At 29.1% G+C, this 25,735-nt stretch overlaps 2 protein-coding genes across 2 annotated transcripts; one reads left to right on the top strand and one right to left on the bottom strand.

Annotated features, from left to right (window-relative positions):
- Positions 1–18,586: 18,586 nt before the first annotated feature.
- On the bottom strand, positions 18,587–20,689 carry LOC145306393 (uncharacterized). The gene is made up of 5 exons (XM_080148484.1): positions 20,547–20,689; positions 19,992–20,050; positions 19,665–19,777; positions 19,200–19,259; positions 18,587–18,619 (listed from the first exon to the last, which is right to left on the bottom strand). The coding sequence occupies exons 1-5, from the start codon at positions 20,687–20,689 to the stop codon at positions 18,587–18,589; spliced, it is 408 nt and encodes a 135-aa protein (XP_080004610.1).
- A 1,183-nt stretch (positions 20,690–21,872) lies between these two features.
- LOC145306392 (uncharacterized) lies at positions 21,873–25,488 on the top strand. Its single transcript, XM_080148483.1, has 2 exons — positions 21,873–22,179; positions 22,566–25,488. The coding sequence occupies exons 1-2, from the start codon at positions 21,873–21,875 to the stop codon at positions 23,849–23,851; spliced, it is 1,593 nt and encodes a 530-aa protein (XP_080004609.1). The 3' UTR covers positions 23,852–25,488.
- Positions 25,489–25,735: the final 247 nt, after the last annotated feature.

The raw sequence follows: 25,735 nt of genomic DNA, 5'->3' as shown, positions 1-25,735 counted from the left end.
TATGTTAATAGGACTAAAAATAATTTGACATAATCCCTTTCATTGAAAATGGAGCACCTCTGTCGGAGAGGAGTCATGTTTGAGCCTAGACCCCATAGTTTCATACAAAGGTACATACTGCAGCTATGAAATCATTAGTTAGAGTAGGGACAATGCCTTGGCTCATAAAAAGGGATAACTTATACTATACACAATTAGAAATTCCAGTAGGGGTATCCCTCATCTATTGTTGATTGATTGATTGATTAGCCTCCAGAGCTACATCTTGTCAGTCTCGAATTTTTCTGTTCAGGTTATGCCCTCGTCAATAGATAAAAAGTCTGCCGCCTGTTTAGGTTGGGTCCAAAGGGATAAAATGTTGAGATTGGTCGGGTTATTTGGGCAGTTGAACAGATGGTTGGTGTTATGTGATGAATTGTTGCAAAGTGGGCAACAATCGTCAATGTTTGAATTTATTCTACTCATATAAGAGTTGAGTTTTCTGCAGTGTCCAGATCGCAGGATGTCGAGGAAGAGCCTGTACGAGGTGCATCTACCTGGAGTGCAACAACAACAGCAGCCCAGCAAAGTCTTCTACCACTCCTCTCAGAGGACATCAAGTCACTCATCTATTGTATACTTTATTGGTTCAGAATTCTAAAGAATGTGTTTGTTTTTTATAACTTAATTATTAAAAAAGTCCACTTTTATTCCTTTATTGATTAGCTTAACTTTTTAGATGTTGTAAACCATATTTTACAATTGTGATATAAGGCCATTTTTACTTTTTTTTTTGTCAATTTATTTATCCTTCCTAACTGCCTACCTATTATTGTTTAAGGCTAAAATCGTTGTAGCTGGAAACTAAATTTTCTTAGGTTTATGTTTTAACAAAGATGCCAAAAATTATGAACATTTCTACATCAATAATCTTTCTGGCGTTTTAATTTAATGTCACTGTTTTTTTTACTCTTGCTTATGACTGTATAATTAAGCAGTTAAGCTTCATATTGGTCCTAGATAGGTTTTAATTTTAATTTGAAAGTGGGTGGTAAAATATCTCAAAACTGAGTTAGGATACAATTCACTTGTGTTAGTTTGTTTTTCAATCAGTCATCAAACATCTTAATTATTTTTTTTACTATTAATATCACAAGCCTGATACAGTAGCAGTAAGTATAATTTTCCAAAAAAATGTAGAGGAGATATAAATGATTCTACGGGATAACAATTAGATATGAATTTGCTCGATTTAATTATTAGAAACTAAATAACAATTAGATATGAATTTGCTCGATTTAATTATTAGAATTTAAATTTCTCCTTTTGTAGATGATAATATTTGGAAATTGAAAGGGTGAGTTTTTTTTTAACATTTACTTAACTTAATCTTAAATATACATTTTTCATCTCAGTTTTTGGAGTTCATTTGTGGTCTAATTATATAATTTTTATTATTTATTATTTGATTCTTCAAATATATTAATATATCCGTAATATTGTGTAAACACTAACCCATAATTTATGTTGTTATATTTTATGTATGACATATAAACAAGGTCAAAAATGAAAATTGGTTATGGAAAAATAAGGATGCAGGGATAGGTAAATACAAGGAAAATGGCCGCTGATTAATTTTTATTAGCAAACCTACTATTTAAGTAAAATCTGTAGTTTTAATTTTGTGTTTTCTTACTCTCTCTATGAATGGTACTGTATTGCTTCCTTTTAGATAGCAGCTCTAAGAATTTAAAGGTCTCTAGGAGCAAGGTACACCCCCCCCCCCAAACAATTTTGTTGGACCTACAAGAAGCCTCACTGTAAAAGATACTAGTATCGGTCCAGTGATTAGCGAGATCCTTTGGTACAAACACACAGACGAACAGGGAGACATATCCTGTTACTTTTTTATAAGGACACCAAAATATCCATAAAACTATGCAAGAAAATTGAACATGTAATACTTATTCCTTGATGAATGGTAGATATAAAATTAGGTTTGGACGAATTTGTCAAGCAGAATTAAGGGGGTAAAATATTATTTAAATTTCTATATTGAATTTTTTTGATTAATTATATTTTCAGGTTCCACGCCAAACGTAGGAGTGGAAAAACATCGGAGTGGACGAACGCAGGAGTCCCAAACGTCGGAGTTGGACAAACGCAGGAGTGGGACAAACGTCGGAGTGGACAAATGCAGGATTTTTGGGACAAACGTCGGAGTGAACAAACACAGGAATCCAAATTTTTTTTTCTCCAATTTTTAATTTTTTTTTTAATTTTTAATTTTTTTATACTACCCAAACCCCCAAACACCCCCCCCCCCCTCGGTCCCGTTATTTTTCTTAGTTAGGTTAGGTTAGATTATTGGCCAGGGGTTCGAGCGTTGCGGCTAGGCAGGCTAGGGGGCCGAGCGCTGCGGCCATAGTCATTATTTTGTAGACAGGGGTATAAAAAATTTAAAAGTTGTCATATTATTAAAATAGCGGAAACTCCTAGGTTTTACTTAAGCAATGTCCCCTCCGACGTTTGTCCACTCCGAAGTTTGTCCCACTCCTACGTTTGTCCACTCCGACGTTTTTCGCACTCCTACGTTTGTCCACTCCGACGTTTGGGACTATTGCGTTTGTCCACTCCGACGTTTGGGACTCCTACGTTTAGGGTAGGACCTATTTTCATACTATAAGACAACATATACACACAATAGATAACAAGACAGGTGAGCATAAAGACTAACTTACAGACAGACAGACAGACAGACAGACAGAAAAACAGACAAAAGAAATATAGAAATACAAAACGACAGACAGACAGAAAGAAAGACAAACAGACAACAAGACAGACGGATTGAAAGAGAGAAAGACAGACAAACAGATAGAGAGAGATAAACAGACAGACAAACAGGCAAACAGTCAAAAAGACATACTGACAAACAAGACAACACAATAGACAAACAGTCAAATAGACAGAAAAAAGGCATTAAGACAGACAAATCGACATTCTGACAAACAAGAAAACACATAAGACAGGCAAACAGACAAAGAGACATAATGACAAATAAGAAAACACAGAAAGGCAGTCAAAAAGACAGACAAACAGATAAACAAACATTCAAACGAACTTATGGACAGACATTCATTCATCTGTATGATAATCTAGACAATCAAGAATAAACTCAGTTTGTATATATTAATATAGACGGTCATACAGACAGACACATAGACAGTCAGACAGCCAGGGAGACATCTCATCACTTTTTATTGTAAATATATTCTATGTACTCATACAATGTATGTAAAAATTACTTTAAGTTTCATATAACTTTAATTGTCATAGATGAAATATTTGTATATATCGGTTGTTTTCAAAGTAATTATTCAATGTTTGTTTGTTTGTCTGTGTGTTATTTAACTTTTAAGTTACCTAAAACGACTTGAAGACCTGCAATAAAAATTTGCCATTTATCGATACATTTATAATTATAGGAATTACATGAAGATTTTAACACTAAATGCCAATATTGTTAATAATGTAAACGTTAGTATCAGGCAAAAATAGCTCTTATATCAGTATTTCCTTTTCGCTATATACCTAGCAGTGTCAGAGATTTTAGTGTACAAACAATTATGAATTTCTATGTATGTGATAATTTGCCCAGGATTGGCTAAAATCCTTTCGAAATAGTTGCAATTTTCTTCAGGCTAAATCAACCCACTTGGTGCCCCCCCCCCACAAACACACACATATATACACACAGACACACACCCGCTTGATACGCACCTTATTTTCTTTTCATAGCTCATCAGTTAGTCCCCCCCCGCACCCTCCCCCCGTATTACCTCATAACATAACTAAAGACGTCCACATAAATTAGTTTAGAATAACTTTAGCTCCTCTAGTTATCATTTTTATCTCTACTTATTTAAAATAAAAATGTATTGCTCTCTAGGCAAAATAAAAATTTGTCATATTATTTTCCATTTTGATGTGGGGTGCAAAACCTTTTCTCCAATTGACATATTTCTGCCTGATTTACTTTTTATTAAAAAATACACAAAAAATCAATTTGACTAATGTCCAGTAAATTAAAAAAAAAAGTTCTAAATACAAAAAAAAAAACATAAAAAGAATTGTAGTTTTAAAATACATAAAAAAAAAACCAAGTATTAGTATATTTTGAGTTTCCCACAGAAAGTGCAGTTTTTGCTACAATTTTACAAGAGCAAAAACTAGGATTGCACAACGATTCAAAGTTATATAATTGTGTTTTATATCTAGAATATTCTAGACTTTTTGTAGGAAACAAGAGTATAGTTATTTACTGTGATTCAATAATTTCATCATTATTTTGTATTATGTAATTGTATATAGATACTAGAATGTTCTTAGAAACACTTTAATTATACAAGCAAAAACCAATGAATAAGTTTTATTATGATATAAACAGCTAATATTACATCATGTGCAAGTTTCCAGAATCTTCTTTATTATATGACAAAAAATGATATAGAAGTTTTATTATGACATAAATAGCTAATATTGCATCATGTGTAAGTTTCCAGAATCTTCTTTATTATATGACAAAAACTGATGTAGAAGTTTTTGTTATACTTTTATTGCACAACAAACTAGGATTGCATCAGATTATGCCATTAACTAAATTCTAGAACATTCTAAGATCTCAGTATAAATAGAGCAGCAAAGTATTTGGTTCTCAATGAGCCTTGCACACTCATTCACTCGTAATCTTTTATTTAACCTCTGTATCTCTTAATGTTTAACCTATCTAATGTGTTTATCTGTATACTATCTCTTTTCTTAACCATTCTGTTAGTTTTTATAAGGATGGTGTTTATTTTTATGTGTATCAATTTTTCATTTATCTTAATTTCTGTTTTGCTCTTATTGAGATTTATAGAAATTTTACAAGTTCCCTGTTGGGACTTGTAAAAATCAAATGAAGCTCAAAACTAGAAAAATAGTCTAAGTTCTGAAAAATCATATACTTATGCTGCTTAATAAAAATCTATCTTTAGCAAATTTATCTAAGTTTAACTATTATATCTTTGGACTTGTAAATTTACAAAACATAATGAAGTTTGATGATTATTTTTCAAAGTATTTGGATAACAAACAAATACATGTCAAGTGTAAAGAAAATCTTAAAGAATCAAATATTATAATTTTAAAGTTTACTTTCTTTTTAAGAACTTATGGTTTACACTTTGCAAATCCAAAGATATGTTTTAACTGTCATAAAACATATTTAACCTTATATAAAATAATTGAAAATAACTTAAAAAACATTATTATACTTATGTTAGAATACAATACTAAACTATGATACTCACATTTAATCAACAATAAAGTATAAACAATAAACACTTAGTACATTTTTCACTTTGGTATATATTGAATAATTTGAACTTAAAGTTGTGAGACAACAATTCTTTATTGCACAAAAGTTAATAAATAATAGGAGATCTTCGCGTGGAAGTGTTTACAACACTTAGGTCTTTGTATTAATTTTGCCATTACTTAAGCAGTTTAAGAGTAAAAGTAAAACTAATTTAAAAACTTAACTTATAAGCATATCATAACTTACTAAAGGACCTTTGCCTCTATATTATCTTGGTAAATGTTTATTATTTAAATATTCTTTATCTAATAGACTTTTTCTTAGAAAGCAAAATAATTACTAATTTAAAGCTTGTTAGAAAGCCCTAGTACCTTTGGAAGCGGTTAGTAAAGAGCGGAGTTATTCCTGCGGAGGGAATAGCGTGATTAGTGGTTATGTATATAGTTGATATTCATTAGGTTATGATAGTCTACATGTACAACTTATTAAAGGACCTTTGCTACTATATTGTCTAAATATAAAGTAACATCAAAAATACTTTGATGATTCTTTTTATTTAGAAATTCAAAGTAGTTGCTAATATCAAAACTTGTTAGAAAGCCCTAGTACCTTTGGAAAACGTTAGTAAAGAGTGGAGTTCTTTCCTCCAACTTGATTAGGAATTATTCACGTGCAAAAATAGAATCATTCTTAGTTGAGGGTTAGGAATCAACGTGGTTAGCAATTACATATATAGTAGATACAAATATTTTAAGTTTTGCAAAATTACTAGAGATTAAAGGACAGCTATCTGTAGGCGTTTGGAGCTTTAGGGACTGAAACGCACGACACAAATGCAATTGAGAGCCTTGTGTACAAGCAATTGCAACTAGATGACACTCTAGAGGCCCTAGAGAATGCTAGTATATTTGTGGCCATTGGTCGCGGCCCTAGGGGGACACTCGCACTGGTTGACACTCCAGAGGCCCTGGAGCACACCGGAACATGGGAACCTCTATAGTTGTACCTCTCTTTAAGGATGCTTGATAAGAAATATTAAGTTGTATAATACATGCTGAATTAGATTTTGGGACACTGATTAGTACAGCTCTGTAGCTTAATAGCTTGGATTCTAGGAGTAAGGGTACGGTAGCGCATCAAGTTGTACTTGTATAAGCCGGCTATGCAGTTTACTCTGAGTTTCTATTGTTATAAGAAAAGCTAAATACACCTGGTAGCTTGCTAGAGTTTAATTAAGCATTGGATAAATCTTTATTTATTTATTCTTGGAAAATCTAGCTTTATTTAATATTCTCACAAATTATAGCTTATAAGTACTTCATAACATAATTTTAATCTAAGTTTAAAGTATTGAATTGAACTGTTTTTCTTTGGCAAAGTTGAATTGTTTATCACATCTATCACTTGAATCAATTTAGTCTAACCAGCTAAATGTTGTAAACTTTGACAATATTGCGTTTAACTTATTCGGTTTGGTAGTTAAGTTTATACTTTGTCATATGAGTTGGAGATTGGCTTCAACTTGGTTGGTATTCTCTTCTTGTTCTGAAACTTGGCACGTTTTATTAGAATTGGGAGAAAACATATCATTTGGTGCAACATCGGGTTGTTCAATATTTTTTTTTGGTGTAAAGGGGGGTGCATATTAGTTTGTTTTTTACATCAAAAAAAAAACTAAAGCTGAACAGGTTTTACATTATAAGGAGATGCAGAAAGGTTAAAGTGCAAGTGCAAAGTAATATAACTAAAAAGTGAAGTGCAAAGTAATATAACTAAAAAGTGAAGTGCAAATTCTTACATATATATTTTTTTTCAATAGTGAATAGTATATTAGAAAATTGGTAAGAATATTTTAAAGTGCAATTTTTTCAGGCATATTCTTTTTGCATTATTGTACTAGAAAATTGGTAAGAATATTTCTAAAGTACAATTTTTTCAGGTATATTCTTTTTGCATTATTGTACTAGAAAATTGGTAAGAATATTTCTAAAGTACAATTTTTTTTTCAGGTATATTATTTTTGCATTATTGTACTAGAAAATTGGTAAGAATATTTCTAAAGTACAATTTTTCATATATATTCTTTTTGCATCATTGTACCAGACAGTTGGTAAGAATATTTTAAAAAAAGGAGTGTAGATAGATTCTTTTTGCATTACTGTACCAAAAGAAATTTTAGGGAGGAATCTTCTAATAAGTTTTATATCAATTAGAATAATTTTATATTTCCATTCTTTAAGTCCGCAAGTTTTGAGATAGATTCTTTTTGCATTACTGTACCAAAAAAAATTTTGGGAGGAATCTTATAAAAAGTTCTGATATCAGTTAGAGTAATTTTACATTTGTATATTAAATCCGCGGTGAGTTTGTAAAGGGTTCTTTTTGCATTATTGTACCAAAGAAAATTGGGAGGAATCCTTTAAGAAGTTTTATATCAACTAGACTAGCTTCTTTAATAAGCTTTAATAAGAAGTTTTATATCAGTTAGACTAACTTCTATAATTGTATCTCAAGTTTTAAAATTTAGTATCTCAAGTTTTAATAGAAAGAAATTTTAGCCAGCAAAATTAATTTTATATTTGTATCTCAAGTTTAATAATTTCATTAACATCTATATTTTTCATTACTTTATTAATTTTTGATCCCACAATTTTTAAACCAATAGTGGTTTTAGTCAGTCATATTTTAACATCTATTAAGGATCTTTTTATACTTATTCAAAATGAAATCACTAAGAAAACGTAGTAAAAGTAGGGAAAAATATATTGACTATTTGAGAGATATGTCAAATCTTATTAAGTCCGATGGACAAGGGGACTTAGAAAGTTTACCAATCTTATCTCAGGATTTAGTAGAAGATGAAACTAGCCCTGAGTTTAATATTACTGAAAGAGTCATGTCTAGAAATGCAGAAGACATAGACTTAGTAAATGATATTAATGATACTGTTGAGATACTAAAACAAGATATTAAGTTTAATAATACTATTGATAATAACTTAGGCCGTATATTGCTTGAATTAACTGCTCAAATAAATGATTTGAATAAGAAAACAAATCTACCTAAAGGTAAATCAGTAGATGAAACTGTTAATGATTTTAATGAACATTTAAAGGACTTAGAAACTAGTATTAATGATAATGTCAATAGGAGAGGGGGTAAGATTGAAGACTTAGTAGACCAACGTGTTAATGAGGCCTTACAGAAACATGTTAGAGAAAAAGCTTTTAGTAACTATATCAATCATGCTGAAACAATTTACCCCCCAAGTTTTGATTGCAGTTCTATTTCAGTTATTTCTGATGAAAAGTTAGGTCTAATCAATCACACTTTTCCTACTAGACATAAATTTAGCGGTTTTGGCACTCCTTCCGTTGTAGAATTTTTAAGAAATATGAATGCGGCACAAGCTCAATGTAGATTATCTGAGCATACATTTAAAGAAACACTCCTAAGATGCACAACAGGAGAAGTATATGATAGTGTAGCTACAATGGTAGATGGAAATATACCACTTTTTGAAACATATAACGCGTTATTAACTAAATATGATACAAGATTAAGGCCTGAGCATGCCCAATTAGAACTTGAGAATTTTGTTTTGCCTAAGGATCCTACATTTAATAAAGTTGTTAGTAAAATTTTGGCTCTATGTCAAAGAGCTTGTTTAGAACATGAAGAGCCTGCTAGGACTCAAATTTATAATTTAACTGCTATTGGATACTTATTAAAAAATTTACCCGATGGATCAATAAATGACGGGGTAAAGATTAGAGCTGATTTAGTTTCAGAGTTAGGTAGACTCCCAACATTTTCTGAATTAGTACAAGCACTTAGAAAGTATGCTGGTGCTATTGATTTAAACTACAATAGAGATAACAATAGAAAAACGTATAATATGGTTGAGAAGTCAAAAGTAAGTGATATCCCTGCACCTATATTTTCTGCAAGAAACAATATGCATGCAAAAATATCTAAGATTAATCACAAGCAGAATTTTTAGGGAATGGAAATTATCACAACTTTAATTCTCAGTCTTTTAACAATATAAGCCCTGCAGGCACTATATATAATAATGATAGTCAGCAAAGATATAAAGATTATTATTATAGAGATAACATAAAACAAAATCCTAATCATATTCCTTTAAGAGATAGCTCTAAAATAAAATAGCAGAAATAATGATAAGAATACTAACAGTAAAGATTATGGAAACCATATTAAAGCAAATGGTAGATCAAAATATAATTTTTGTGGTAAAGGCACCCACACTAGCAGTAAATTTTGTTATGAAACAAAAAAATAATGAAAGAATTATGAAATTTACGGCCCCAATTTCTAAAACCTTGTCTTGTCTGTAAAAATGAGATTGGTAAAACTTTATTTCATCCATCTTACAAGTGTTTTATAAGGCCAGTTGCAAAACAACTTAAAATGCAGGGTAGATGGAAATATCCTAATGCTGAAAAGACGTGGAAATTTAGTAAGCAATTAGGGGGTAATTTAGCAAAAAATATCTTAATTAAAAAAAAAACAAATCTTTTCAAAACCCACCCTCTGGGGAGCTGAAAAGTGTAAATATTTCTGTAGATATAGGACGAAAAATATATATATACCATGTAAATTTTCATTTAAAGATTCAATATTTGAACAAACCACAGGCATGTATGATACAGGAGCTGACACCTGTATAATGAGATTCTCATATTAGTTTTAAGACCTTTTTTCTGAATATAGTAAACAAAATATCTTGTCTTAAATAATTAAGTAATTATGAAGTATCTGTTATAACAAATAGAAATATTGATATTATTGGCTCAGTTTAGAGGCCCATGTTTTTTTACGAGAGGGCCAGTACTTAGTATAGAATTTTTATAGTTGATTAATTTGATCAATTTCTAACTGAATCACCTTTATTATTGCATCAAGAATGCAAACATTATTTGGTCTTATACTAATGCCTAGTAGTCTAGAAAATACTATTAAAGTAATTCAATGTAATAAATATGGGAATAGAATAATAAACAGTCCATATGCTACAGATATTTTGGTAATTTAAATGCTTCTATATTTTCAAAATCAAATCATTAGTTTTACAATATAAAGTTCTATATGATGAAATGGATAGACTAAAAATAATAGCAACTTTAGTAAAAATTTATAACAATATCAGTATGTAGTAAATGCCTTAGTTGAAAATTTAAGTAACAAAACTTTTTCTTGGGTAATTAAAGCAATAATTGATTTATTTAATAAGCAATACACATTGTATCTTAGTAAAGATAATTTAAAACACATTAAACGATAAATGAAAAGGCTTAAAACAGATAAAGTATCTATTATATCACAAAGTAAATTACTCGATGTTAAAAAGAGGTTTCAGTTAAAAATATTGTCATAAATGAACCTCTAGTTTTCAAAGAAAAGTTAAAGATAACATCTAAATGTTATAAGGTTGATATTAGCTTTTCAAATCATTCGCCAGATCTATTAGATTATACAGCAATAAATATTAATGTAAATGATCCAAAGGTCAGTTTAACAGATAAACATTAAATAAAAAGTAATACCAAACTATGAACTTAAAAAAAATTATTATGATGTTGAACATTCAGTTCAATTTGGATTCTAAATTAATTGGAATCATATTATGATATCCCATCATCAATTAAATTGAAATTTAACGATTTTTGGAACCATTGGCCAAGTCCTTGCCATATTTATAGTAGCTTTTTGATCATTCTATTCTAGCCTTTGAAAATAAACAATTAATACTGTAATATATAAAAAAGTATACATTTCTAAGCTTGGAAGTATTCATAAATACTCTCACATACATAGTATATCAAAAAAAATTAAACATGGAAATGTATCACCTTAAAATGGAAATTGAAACTATATGTAACTATTTGACTGACCTTATTTTACAAAGGAAAAAACTACCAAGGCAACAGGCCCAATATTATAGAGATACCTTAAATATAGCAATGAGACTTAATGGTATCTATCCTGAATTTGAAGATAGAGAATATATTTTTAATTTTGATGAAAATTCAATTCCTTTTTGGGTTACTACCAGCGCTTATCAAAGTCATATTGAAAAATCTTCTTTACTATTCAAATCTTTTCAAAAAACTCAAATGACAATTATTTTAAAGCCCAATAAAGTATTATTAATAAAACGAAATAGAGAGAGCGTACTTTATGAAAATTCATTATCTACTAAAGTACATGATATTAAGCCCTTTCCTACAAATTTATTGAAAAAACGATACAAAATAACCTAAATTTACTCAATAATAATAGGGTATCAAGAATAATCTATGTTTGGAGCAAATGTTGCAGCTCTAAAATTGTGCAACAAAATTTGAGAACATTTGTATTGAACTATTAGAGAACATATTATGTACAAACATATTTTAGATACTGAGCATAATGGCAATAAGTATAATACGAAATTATTATTATTACTAATGACAGGCCAGTATACATATCAATTGACCAATGATAGGCCAGTATGAAGTAATTTTATAATGACTGTAAAAGGTTTCTAGAGTTATTATTATTATTACCAATGGTAGGCCAGTATACATATCAATTGACCAATGATAGGCCAGTATGAAGTAATTTTATAATGACTGTGAAAGGTTTCTAAAGTTATTATCTTTATTACCAATGGTAGGTCAGTATACATATCAATTGACCAATGATAGGGCAGTATAAAGCAATTTTCATAATGACTATAAAAAATTTCTAATTATTGTTTTATTTTATATGCAATTTTAGGGTTATTACAAGCCACTAGAAAAATAGTAACTTCTTATGAACTACTTTAGCCTGTGACAATAAATGTCTTTATTATCTGTATAATTAAGATGTCTAAGACAGTCATACTAAAATTAGTAATTAGGATGGTTAAGCTAGAATATAACCAGACAAATTTAGGTTTAGTTTTCATAAAGTTTGAAAATAATCCAACGAATTTTCTAAGTCGCGTTTTTCAAGTTAGTAAACCTGACATTGCTTATATTAAATAGCCATATATTGTTAAAAGATTCTTTAAATGACTACAGGTCTAAACAAATTATAATGACTGGAAAAGAGTGACGTGTATGGGTAGAAAATAATTTGCCATTTATTGAGATTGACAGATCAAAATTGACAGAAAAACAGTTCCCAGTTCCAAGTAAAATCGTAAATAATGAAAAACAATAGAAAGTAATGTAGTAAATAAGAGAAAAGGGAAGAAAATAAAATTTAACAATTTTCTAGTTAATTATAAAATTAGTAGTTTAAAAGCAACTAGCGGCTTCACCACTAGCCTCTAGGGGCCTTGTCCTAAATAGTTTGATAAACATAATTCTTTGCATTTTAGAATTTCGGTGGGGGCTGCAACTTTTTAAAATTTTAGTTTAAAAGAAAAATAGCTTAAAACCATCACAGGACCATTAGGTTTATTCCCCGAAGAAAAGAGCCCAATCGGTTTAGTAATTACTGAGATCTTAAGTTATAGACAGACAGACAGACATCGTTCTACTTTCTACATAGATGGAAAATATAATAAGAAATGAAGTAGATTCTTAAATTTTTGGGTTAGCATTTCTTAACGAATTTAGCTGAACATAATGCTAGAACAGTATTTAATTCCAGAATTGATATGCCTTATAGTATTTTGGATAAATATCTAATTATGGTTCATACATCTGTAAACCATAGCGGTCCTAAGAAAATGATTGACAATTTAATAAATAAATGTAATCCAAACTTACAGAAATTGCGTCATAAATATGCAAGTATATGTGTAGCATGTATGTTTTTATAAAGGCAAAAAGTTAATGGTTTTCCCACAAACAGCTAGAGTTCTGAAATAGATACACATGGATTTTACTAAAAGTTTAGGAACAGCAAATAACGCTGGTTTGTTTAGCTCAAATAAAACAATCAAATTATTAGCTCTTTTGGGTTGTCAATTTATTTATTTATCAAATTTCTTTAAAATATCTAATTAAGCAGCAGGGAGCTACGTGGGGCTAGTTAAATAAATAATGAAAAAGATATTATCTAATCAACCTAATTTAAATTGGACATTTTTTTCATCTATAATCGATCAATTACATAACTATAATCATATAACAAAGACAGGTTTTACACCTAATCAATTAATTTTGGTATTGAGTCACATCTTAGTAAATGATTTTTATATTGACCTTTTTATTCTATAATTTCTCGCAGTGTAAAATTCTTTGAAACAACAATTAAGCTTGACAAAAAGTTTGGAAGCTACGAGAAAATTTATTATAAAACAAGGGCCAATAGAAATAAAATCACTAGAGCGTTTCAAGTAGGAGATGTAATTTTTTGAGGATATGAGTACAATATTATGTAGCACTTAAAACATATTATCATCATATATTATTGTTATTGTAAAATTAAATCCAGCCTCTGCCTAGATATCACGAATTAACTATTATCAGGCCATTTAATCTTTTAAAAAATATATCCCTTTTTCTAATTAATTCAAAATTTACTTTCTTCTGTAAAGACTGAAGAAACACCAAAACAAATAACATTTGACATACAAACAGACGAACAAAAAGTATAGAGTAGATTCATTACTTTAAAGTCTTATTTAATCAAATTTTTGTCTAAAGTTCTTTAGTTTTATAATTTTAAGTAATGATAAAGGTTTTAATTTAGGCAGTAAGTAAATAAAAGTACATTGTATGATATTTAAAATATTTAGTTCTATTAAAGTAAAATAAAATTTAAAATTTTTGTTGCTCACTCTATTTGTGATATCTCTAGTAGACACAAACCAGAGATGGAAATGACAAGTGTCAATTTCTTGTTTTAAACTTCCTTTACGATTGCTTCATGCTTTAAATCTAATTATTTTAACCATACGAGCAACATAATAGCAACTAATATTTTTGACTCAAAATAAATTTAAAAAACTCAATCATGAAGAATTTTGTATTTTTAGCTACTTTTATAACCTTTTCATATTCGGAAGAGGTAATAAATTTTTCTATCATGAAAAAATAAACCGAGATACATATTTAGATTTAACTAAATAAATCACTTGTTAAAATTATTTTTGACTACAGCCAAGACATGAAGGATGTGAATACGCTTTTTAATAAATCCTTTACTGAATTAAAAACTGAACTAAATACTAATAATGCTGAAATTGAAGCAAACGCTTCAAATAAAACCATTAGTTTAAGTAAATTTCTTACACTTGTTAATAGATATGACCAGTTATCAAAAGAAATTATAACTATAATTTCACATATGACAGATTTAGATCAACAAATTAATGCAGATGTTGAAATAAATTATAAAATCAACGAAGAAAAACAATCTTTTCATATAGATAATTTTAAAAAAGCATCAACAATTTTTAAAAGAAGTTTTTTAAACTATACATTTAATAGCTGAAGCAATGAAAAAAGATAATGCTTTTATTAGAGGGGTAGACCTTACATTTAATAATCTCTATATTCCTGCAAGAATTTTAATAAGTTTTATGGAAAATTGGATAGTAACTTTCAAATATTGTTTCCAAGGGGTTGTAACAAATGATCTTAGAAGAAAATTGACTCCTGAAAATAAACACTCTGACTTAGTAAATATCAATTTTATAGGATCAGGTCTGGTTGATAGTAAACCAACATTCTATTTAGAATTAAATATTTTATCAAACAAAATTAAATATAATTCTTTGATTGCGATACCATACGCGGGAATTTCTTTGGATGCTTATTATTACTACAATACAGAAAACCAAAAGATTGCTAAATTTATCACTGAAGATGAAAAACAATTAGGACTAAATGAAGCTATAACTTTTTGTTTGAAACATATAAATGATAAGAAATTTGACCTTATTATTCAATATTGTCCGTTTATTAGCAACACAAAATTATTTCAAATAACAAACGAAGGAATTTTGCTTTTTAAACATGATGATAAAATAGGTAAAGCATTTGTGTTAGGGCTTCAAAAGGATTTAAATAGTTCAAATTACCCGGTACATATTATGTTTAATGGGAAATTGGAATTTAATCTACCTCACAAAGGAGATGTGATAATAGAAAGACAATCTAATTTTAAAGTAATTTCTTCCTCGTTAACATCTGATCAAAGACATCTATTGGAATTAAAAGTTAATGATACCAGAAGTAATCTGGAACAAGCTACAATTATTAAACATATAAGTAACTATTTCAGAAATTCATATTATCAGATCTTCATTAATATTTTTGTGTTTACCTCAATAGCGTTTTTGGGAGTTGGATCCAAGGAATTATATGAAAAAATTAAAGCACATTACAAGCCTCGAAATAGCTCTAAAAAACTTATAATAAACAGATTGGAAACAATACCTTTGAGATCTAGAAGTAGACGTTAAAAATTTAAGCATTATTATAGTTGAACAGTAGTTCTAAGTATCAGTTTTAAAAGTAAATTTTACAATATTTTTTGGGGGGGGTTGACAACTTTTAGTTAAAACAATGTTTTAACCATTTGTTATTCTCCTTCCAGTAGAATTCATCTTTCAGTCGATAACCTAAAAAGCAAATTATCTATTCGGAAATATAAAATATAATTAAAAAAAAACCAGTTGAATCAAAATAGGTAATCTAACAAGGTGAAAATATCTCATCCTTATGTATTTAAAATATCCAAAGTAAAGTGTATCTCATTCCAATGCATTTAAAATGTTCAAAGTAAAGTGTATCTCATCCCTATACATGGAAACAACTGTTATTATTAACTAGTTTTAAGCGTTTTCGGATTTTCGATTAAAAGTTTTTTTCAGAAAATATTGAGTAACTTTAAAACTAATATCATATGTGTTTTCAACATTGTAATAGAATTTTAAAGACCGAACTCGATTAAAGAGAGACTACAAATAAAAACTTTTCTTTGTTTCAATCATATTTTGGTTTTAATATATAAGGCGGAAAAATTATTTAAGCAGTTATGTCTACAACAAACTTTTGTCGGTGAAACATAAAACTTTAAGTGATTAAAGAATGAAGAGATTTTCTGGTAGGCTTTATTTTATAATATCATTTAAATTTTCAATAAATTTTATAAGATAGAGTATATAGCTTACATTAGATAGGATCTTATGTTTTAGGAAGGAGTCTAGAACTAGATATATGTAATACAAAATTGTAGAACTATTGCCTTGAGTTTTGTCATAATTTTACATAGTGAAATTTTTGAAAGATTATTAAAAATTCCTTTAATTTTTCTCCTAATTAAAAGATTTTAGATTTACGTTTGAAATTGTAGATTCCTAAGTAAAATTAGAAAAATATTTTAATGTAATATTCCCTATGATCTTAAACAAATTAAAGAGCAATATAGGAAAGTTTATTTCATTTAAATTTAACAAAGCCAGTTTTTCTTTCCAAATATAATAACTGTTGAGTTTCAGTTGAAAACATAAAAAGAATTTTTCTAAGTAATTATTAAAGTAAAATTTAAACTTTAAATAAATAGATATATATAGAGGACCTTTAAGCATCTTAATTAAACTCTTATATGTTGAGGCAATGAAAGTATAAATTCTAGTGTTTCTTTAAGCAGTACAATTTTGGAACCCAAGTATATTCCCTCTAAAAAAATGGCAAAAAGAATACCTAACAAAAAGAATGACATTATCTATAGGTTAAATACACCAGGTTGTAAAGACCTTTAGTTAAATAAAATTGTTCACATATCTCGAAAATGAAAATCAACTATATAATAATCATTAAATTGATTAGCCGTAGTAGAATATCTATACCTACTTAAGATTGAATACACCTAGGTTGTAAAGATCTTAACAAATGCTACAAGGAAGAGAGAGGACAATACTTTAAAAACTAAATTCTAGTGTAAGAGAAATATTAGTTTGAACTTAAATGCCTTCCCAAAAGAAAGTTTAATTAAGTTTATTGGAATAAGACTTTATATATTGAGTTTGTTAGATTAAGATTAGGTTAAGATATATTAGGATATAAAAAGGTAATTAAAATAGAATTGAAGTACAGAAAAAAGATTTTGAATAATTATAGCGGGAAAATTTTATCAAGAAGCAAGATTTTATAAACATATTTATCCAATTAGCAGGCTTAACTTAATTCTTTAATTATCTAGACTAAGACTTTTCCTATAAACAAGATGTAAATTAAAAGATTATTACATAATTAACATTATTTGTATGATTGGAATTTTAAATCTAAAAGGAACTTAAAATTTATATCGAAAGATTGAACCGAAACATTTAGTTATAAGTTTGCGTTAAAAAAATAACAAGTTTTTACCACTGAGGAGGTCAAATATTTGTAAAGAAGAATCACGTTTAAAAAACAACAATGTACTTAAGTTAAGTTTGAATATTATTTACAATTTTTGAAAGATTTAGTTTAAGTAAAAAAAGTTATGTACAATTTTTAAAGTATAAATTTGAAAAAAAAATATATAAGGTAGCTTATCAAAATTGAATTTTCTGAGGTAAAAAAAAATATATAGTTATTATTTAGGCCAAAAACTTTAAAACAAAATATTATTCATAAATTACATAGTAATTGAATTAGTTTATAATTTTATCACTGTTTTTATAAGAATTTGATGGAGGAATCTTGAAATTTTGAAATCTTTATTATACATGCCAAATTATATAAGAAAATAGAATAATAAGTATTTAAGCTTTGAGATCTTAGTTTGCTTACTATCACGAAAAGACACGAGGTAGTTTATTATGTTTGAATTATTGAGGTAGTTAAAAAAAATAATATTTATCACTTAAGCCAGAAACTTTAAACCGAAATGTTTAGTTACAAGTTATGAAGAATTTCTTTTGATTTAAAAAAAAATTTTTTTTCACTAATTTTATGAGATTTTTGGTGGTGAAATTTAGAGTAGTTACAATTTATAAAGAATTTCTTTTGACTTAAGAAATTTTTCTTCACTAATTTTATGAGATTTTTGGTGGTGAAATTTAGAGAATTTTGAATTTGTATATTTTTATCACAATTTTTATCACAGATTAAGTCCAAAAGTTGAAAGACCGAATAAAAAAAAGTCCGAAAGCAGAGTTTTTTTTATCAGTTATGAATATTGAAATTTAAAGAATTTTGAATTTGTATATCACAATTTTTATCACAGATTGAGTCCGAAAGTTGAAAGTCCGAAAAGATTGAGTCCGAAAGTTGAAAGTCCGAAAAGGTGGGTCCAAAAGCAGAGTTTTTACCAGTTGTGTATATTGGGGTTTGGAACCATCTGAAACAAAATTAAAATTGAGTAGCATTCATTTATTGTAATAAGGAAATAATTTTTCAGTAAAAAAAAACTTTAAGATGTGCAAACTAAAGAACTATAAACTTATAGTTAGAAATAACTCCTCTAATTTAAGGGGCAGGGATGAAATTATAGTTAGGACTTCCAATATAGATTTACGACTCATGGAAGAAATTTTATTATGGCTTATTCAACAAACCCGATTAAGATTAATGCAGAAAATTAGTAACTTAAAGAATAAGGAAAAAAGTAAACATTGCATTAGAAAGAATAAGCAAGCTGATGATTTAAATAAGTCATCAACATTTTTTGAATACATTGAAGTTAATATGCGTTTAGCTAAGCAAGTACAGAGGGCAATGCTTCTTAGCGTAGTTAAAACTTTAATGAAAAACTTTAAAAACTTAAAAACAATACTAGCTTTACCAAATAATTTGTTAGAAAATAATAGGTGAAAAGTTTAATTTTAAAATACTGTAAAACTTTTATAAAATTTGTAATTACACATATAGTAAGCTAGGTACTGTAGTTAAGATTTGTTTATAAGGAAAATTTTTCTTACTCTATTCACGGGCAGCAAGAAAGGGTTTCTTGACTGTCCCAGTTCCGCAGATAGACGAGCCTATAAATAAAAATTTTTATTAGGTAGGAATTTATGTTTTAATATCTGAAAGTATATATGATCAGAAAAAAAGTCAGTATATATTATAGAAAGGGTACTTAAGATTTGATGAGTTTAAAGTAAATTAGAAGGAAGTAAATTAAATCATTTGAATTAAAGAAATTTAATTACCAAAAACCTAGTATAAAATTTTAGTATATTAAAGTTACAGAAGCGAAGTAAAACTTAATGAATTAGGTAGCTAATAATTAGTTTAATACACCTATAAATAATTAGCAGGGATTCTATGCAATCAAATAAAAAATAGCCTACTGTATATCAAAGTTTATTTAAGTTTAGAATGACTTTTATAAAAGTAAAAATAATAATTTCTTTCAGAAGATATAAAAGCCTTATTTGATATACCTCTAGATTTATCTCAGGGGGTTGGGGCATCATTTCAATCGCCTGATTTGTCCGAGGGGGTTGTTGGTGATGGTGACGCAACTCTAGTTCTTGGCTCTCATCTCGTTCGGGATCTAAAATATAAAAAGGCTTTTAACTAAAACTATATTAAATGATTACTAAAGAATATTTACATCCCTGTAACATCACTTATAGCGAATATTGGGTTTTAAACAGCTGTCAATACCATAAACTAAATAAAAATCTAATTATAATCTATACTACTATACTCACATTTTTTATAATTGTCATTAACATATTAGAAAGGAGATAAAAAAAAAACTTTACCTGGTTGGGAAATATTTTGTCTTCTCCTTTTAAAACACAGTCTCAGTACCGCCGCCGTTCTAAAAAAAATGACAGCTGTAATTACTTCGGATGCTAGTATCAAAAAACCTACCCGGGCTACAAAGCTATCGGTAGGTCTGGACTTTTATAGTCCTGGACTAATAAAGATTTTACCAAGAAATTGCGTCAAGATAGATTTGCGTTTCCAAATTAAAGCACCCGAAAGTCATTTTACTATGCTTAGGGAGAGATCAAGTTTAAGTTTAAAAAATATAATATGCACTGGTGGGATCATAGATCCTGATTATTTGGGTAATGTTTATTTCATACTTCATAACTTATCAGGGAAAACATATGTCATCCAAAAGGGTGAAAAAATAGGTCAAATGATATTTCTAAAAAGCTGTTATCCAAAAATATTAACCATACGCAGTTTTGGGGCTGAGAATGCAAATAAGCAAATGTCAGAATTAAAATATTTAAGAGAGGAAAGAGGAGAAAGGGGATTTGGTTCTAGTAATGAAATAAAGGGGGAGAATAAAATAATAAACTTACCCGAGAGCCAAAAGTCCAAGGGCAACAGCACCAAGAAATAACTTATCGGTCGTAGCCTCATCGCGTTCTTCTTGCAGAAGGGAATTGAGAATTGTTTTAATCTTATTTAAGATAATCTGGGAACTTCCATCCGGGATACTCATTGTTGTAAAAAAAATCTGAAATTAAAATTTTTTATAGTAATAGGTAAGTAAATCTAAACTCAATAATTATAGGTATTAATTTATCTATTGACATTATTAGTAAAGATATATAGGTAAGCATAATCCATACTGATGTTTGTGTTTATTAGTTTAAGCATTGATAATATTAGTAGAGAGATAATAGTGTTTAAAGAACATTTTTTTTTGGGATAATATACAACTGTATAATAGGGGGATTCGCCTTGTTAAAACATAGGTTGGCAATTTTTTTATAGTTCTTACAGGGCTTAATTGTTTTGTTGACACTACTGTAAAAAAAACTTATTAGCAGTTGGTACTTTTCAGTTACACAAGAGATGAAAATTCTAAACTGTAATAGAAAGTATGAATTTAGTTTATCTCAAGAACAATAGGAAACACTAAGTAAACTTTAGATTGAAAAAGATTTTTGCAGATTATTCACAACGGAGTCAGGAGGGATAGTAGACAAATTGGGGCCAAAATTAGTAGTATTAAAATATTTGGTAGGATCAAGGTTTTTCTGGGTAGCACGATGAACTCTTGAGCTAGCCGTTTGACTCTGCTGGGAACGCCGTTTAATCTTTTTAGTACACTTTTGACCTACGAATAAAAAATCAATTAACAACAAAAATAATAAGTTTTCTTTTAAATTTAACCGTTCTAGTAAATACGCAATAGAAATTAAGAATGCCGCTGATAATTATGAAGTTTGAAAAATGAAAATCGCGAAACCTATACACGAAGACGACATTATGAATAAGGAAATTTAATTAAAGTAAAAGAGAATATAACAAAAGCAAAATAAACCAAATTAAAGTCTAAAAATAATATCTATTGGTTTAATTTTATTTTTTCCATCTTATTCTTATAATTTTTTGGACACACGCGATCAGTATTGGCCATTTTAAAAATTGAAATTTGATCTTTTTGATAATAGTATCATAAATATATATAATCTATATAGACTAACAGACTATAAAATCGTTCGCACCCAATAAAAAAGTCTGCAAATTAATTTCATAAAATAGCATAAAATAAAATCTTACCCAATGCAAGCAAAGCAAGTAATATTAGGATAAGAAATAGGGCCACTAGAATTGTACCACCAATAACCAAAATGGAGAAATAACCTGGGCTATAAAAAAAATACATTTTATTAAAAATGATAGGTTCAGAAAGTTCCTCAGAATCTGCCTCCAAGACCCGGCGAGAGGAGGAGGTGGAGGTAGACATAGAGATAATTGAGAGACCGGAACCTGAAGTTATCGTCGTGGTGGACGGAGATGAGACCACTCTTGATGATGGAGGCGAAGTTGTGGGCGTTGGCAACGGAGAAGACAGCGTTGCTACATCAGATTCTAAAGTGGTTGCTGAGGATAAGGGTGCCCCTACTGAAAGCAAAGAGGCTGATGAGGTTGGTGAGAATACAGAGGATGGAGCAGCTGTTGAAGCCTCAGATGTAACTGAAGGTAACTTTGAGTTATCAGTAGATAGATGTGTAGCAAGCTGGGTTAGAGTTTCTTGCAATAGAGCTGGTTTTTCTAAAGTAGATTCCAAGAAAGGAATGTCAGGGGAAGATGGAAAAGTAGTAAAGTAGTCAGAGGAAAAATCAACATAGGAGGAATCACTAATATTCAACGCATCTTTAACAGATAGATTGGGTTGTGTAGTGTAAAGCATCACTTTCTCATCATGCACATCATTTTCATAACTGAAGTCAATAAGCCAATTTCTTAAAAGTGGCATCATGGAGAAAAACACCCAAATAAAAAACACTTTACTATAATGAAGTTGTTTTAAGACTAAAGGAACATATTATCTAACAACAGGGTGACCAAAAAAATATTTTATTTAGACATGGAGGTCTGTACACCTGCAACAACAAACGGCCATCATGTTGTCAACAAAGAGAATGGTCAGGGAGAGTCAGAGAACAAGGAGGTTAGTGAAAATTCGTATGAGGTAGCTGAAGATTTCGACGACTTCGAAATTTTAGAGGGGTTTGATAGTCCAAGATTGATTAGAAAAAGCTTCCCTGTCCTCATCGGCGATCACTGTAATACGTCTTTTTCCATCCCAGCAGAGAAAAATCTTCTTGAAAGAAAGATTCAGAATAGGCGGGCTCTTTACTCACCTTTTTACTTTTCACTCCCCTTTTCTGAGAAGTCAACACTGTCAGAAATCACAAACACGTCATTGATTTTTAAACCAAGTTATGCTCTATCACCCTATTTAGCTTGTACACAAAAATTTAATTATAAGTTGACAGACATAGATAGTGAAACATTGTTCAAACACAATCTCTACTATGATAAACTTGCTGTACTCACAGGGGCAGTTGAGAAAAGAGCAGCTATACTTCCTTGCATGCTCAGAATTGATGAGAATAATGTTGAACTCAATCTTCTCAGTAGGTTTAGGGAAACTTGGGGAATCCATAGAGTTCAACAGGCAAGCATAAGTAGCGGGGGGTTTAGGCCAGCATTACAAAGCATGACTAAGAAGTATATCCATCTCTTTGCTCAACCACCCCCACCCCATTTTTGTTTCTTTAATGCCAGTACTAAAGATAGTGAAAGTAATCAATTAGTAATTAGACAGCACTATAGAAGCAGTTATTACCAGAAGTTGTATGAGACTAAGACAAACCTGATCCAAGTGTATGGTTGTCCAACAACAATACCCAGCTCCCAATATATTTGCCTTGGAGCACAGGATCAGGAAATTCTTGACTCATGTACCTTCGTGGATAAGGTCTATGGGATTGTACCAGTGGACAATCCTAGAGACCTGAATGTGCTTCTTAGCCAAGGGGAAGAGCTATATCTCGTGGACTCTGGGTACATGAGTGCCCAGTGTCTCAAATTGTATGGGTATTTCCCTGAGGACATTTTTTGGATACCCCATACAAGGGACGAGATTCGCTCAAAGATTAGAGCTAAATTCTCAGGGGAGGGAAAAATGAACGTTGATAGGTTTCTGGATTTATCTCTGGTTAATATCAGAAATTTGTTCAGTGACTCAGGATTCAACTTACTTTTTGTCTCTCTTCCAAGTGGAAGTATCCTGAGACTGACTCCTGCTCTAATTTTTACCCTTGTTTTGAAACATAGACAAAATGATTTCACCCTCGTCAATTGAAAATTTTTTTTTGTTTTTTATGCAGAGAGGGAAGGATGATTTACTTTTTATTAAAAAATACACAAAAAATCAATTTGACTAATGTCCAGTAAATTAAAAAAAAAAGTTCTAAATACAAAAAAAAAAACATAAAAAGAATTGTAGTTTTAAAATACATAAAAAAAAAACCAAGTATTAGTATATTTTGAGTTTCCCACAGAAAGTGCAGTTTTTGCTACAATTTTACAAGAGCAAAAACTAGGATTGCACAACGATTCAAAGTTATATAATTGTGTTTTATATCTAGAATATTCTAGACTTTTTGTAGGAAACAAGAGTATAGTTATTTACTGTGATTCAATAATTTCATCATTATTTTGTATTATGTAATTGTATATAGATACTAGAATGTTCTTAGAAACACTTTAATTATACAAGCAAAAACCAATGAATAAGTTTTATTATGATATAAACAGCTAATATTACATCATGTGCAAGTTTCCAGAATCTTCTTTATTATATGACAAAAAATGATATAGAAGTTTTATTATGACATAAATAGCTAATATTGCATCATGTGTAAGTTTCCAGAATCTTCTTTATTATATGACAAAAACTGATGTAGAAGTTTTTGTTATACTTTTATTGCACAACAAACTAGGATTGCATCAGATTATGCCATTAACTAAATTCTAGAACATTCTAAGATCTCAGTATAAATAGAGCAGCAAAGTATTTGGTTCTCAATGAGCCTTGCACACTCATTCACTCGTAATCTTTTATTTAACCTCTGTATCTCTTAATGTTTAACCTATCTAATGTGTTTATCTGTATACTATCTCTTTTCTTAACCATTCTGTTAGTTTTTATAAGGATGGTGTTTATTTTTATGTGTATCAATTTTTCATTTATCTTAATTTCTGTTTTGCTCTTATTGAGATTTATAGAAATTTTACAAGTTCCCTGTTGGGACTTGTAAAAATCAAATGAAGCTCAAAACTAGAAAAATAGTCTAAGTTCTGAAAAATCATATACTTATGCTGCTTAATAAAAATCTATCTTTAGCAAATTTATCTAAGTTTAACTATTATATCTTTGGACTTGTAAATTTACAAAACATAATGAAGTTTGATGATTATTTTTCAAAGTATTTGGATAACAAACAAATACATGTCAAGTGTAAAGAAAATCTTAAAGAATCAAATATTATAATTTTAAAGTTTACTTTCTTTTTAAGAACTTATGGTTTACACTTTGCAAATCCAAAGATATGTTTTAACTGTCATAAAACATATTTAACCTTATATAAAATAATTGAAAATAACTTAAAAAACATTATTATACTTATGTTAGAATACAATACTAAACTATGATACTCACATTTAATCAACAATAAAGTATAAACAATAAACACTTAGTACATTTTTCACTTTGGTATATATTGAATAATTTGAACTTAAAGTTGTGAGACAACAATTCTTTATTGCACAAAAGTTAATAAATAATAGGAGATCTTCGCGTGGAAGTGTTTACAACACTTAGGTCTTTGTATTAATTTTGCCATTACTTAAGCAGTTTAAGAGTAAAAGTAAAACTAATTTAAAAACTTAACTTATAAGCATATCATAACTTACTAAAGGACCTTTGCCTCTATATTATCTTGGTAAATGTTTATTATTTAAATATTCTTTATCTAATAGACTTTTTCTTAGAAAGCAAAATAATTACTAATTTAAAGCTTGTTAGAAAGCCCTAGTACCTTTGGAAGCGGTTAGTAAAGAGCGGAGTTATTCCTGCGGAGGGAATAGCGTGATTAGTGGTTATGTATATAGTTGATATTCATTAGGTTATGATAGTCTACATGTACAACTTATTAAAGGACCTTTGCTACTATATTGTCTAAAT

Source organism: Acartia tonsa, chromosome 14 (assembly GCF_053477335.1).
Source record: "Acartia tonsa isolate MP-2025a chromosome 14, ASM5347733v1, whole genome shotgun sequence".
Lineage (NCBI taxonomy): Eukaryota > Metazoa > Arthropoda > Copepoda > Calanoida > Acartiidae > Acartia > Acartia tonsa.
The sequence above is the reverse complement of the archived record's forward strand: the minus strand, read 5'-3'. Positions and strand labels throughout refer to the sequence as shown.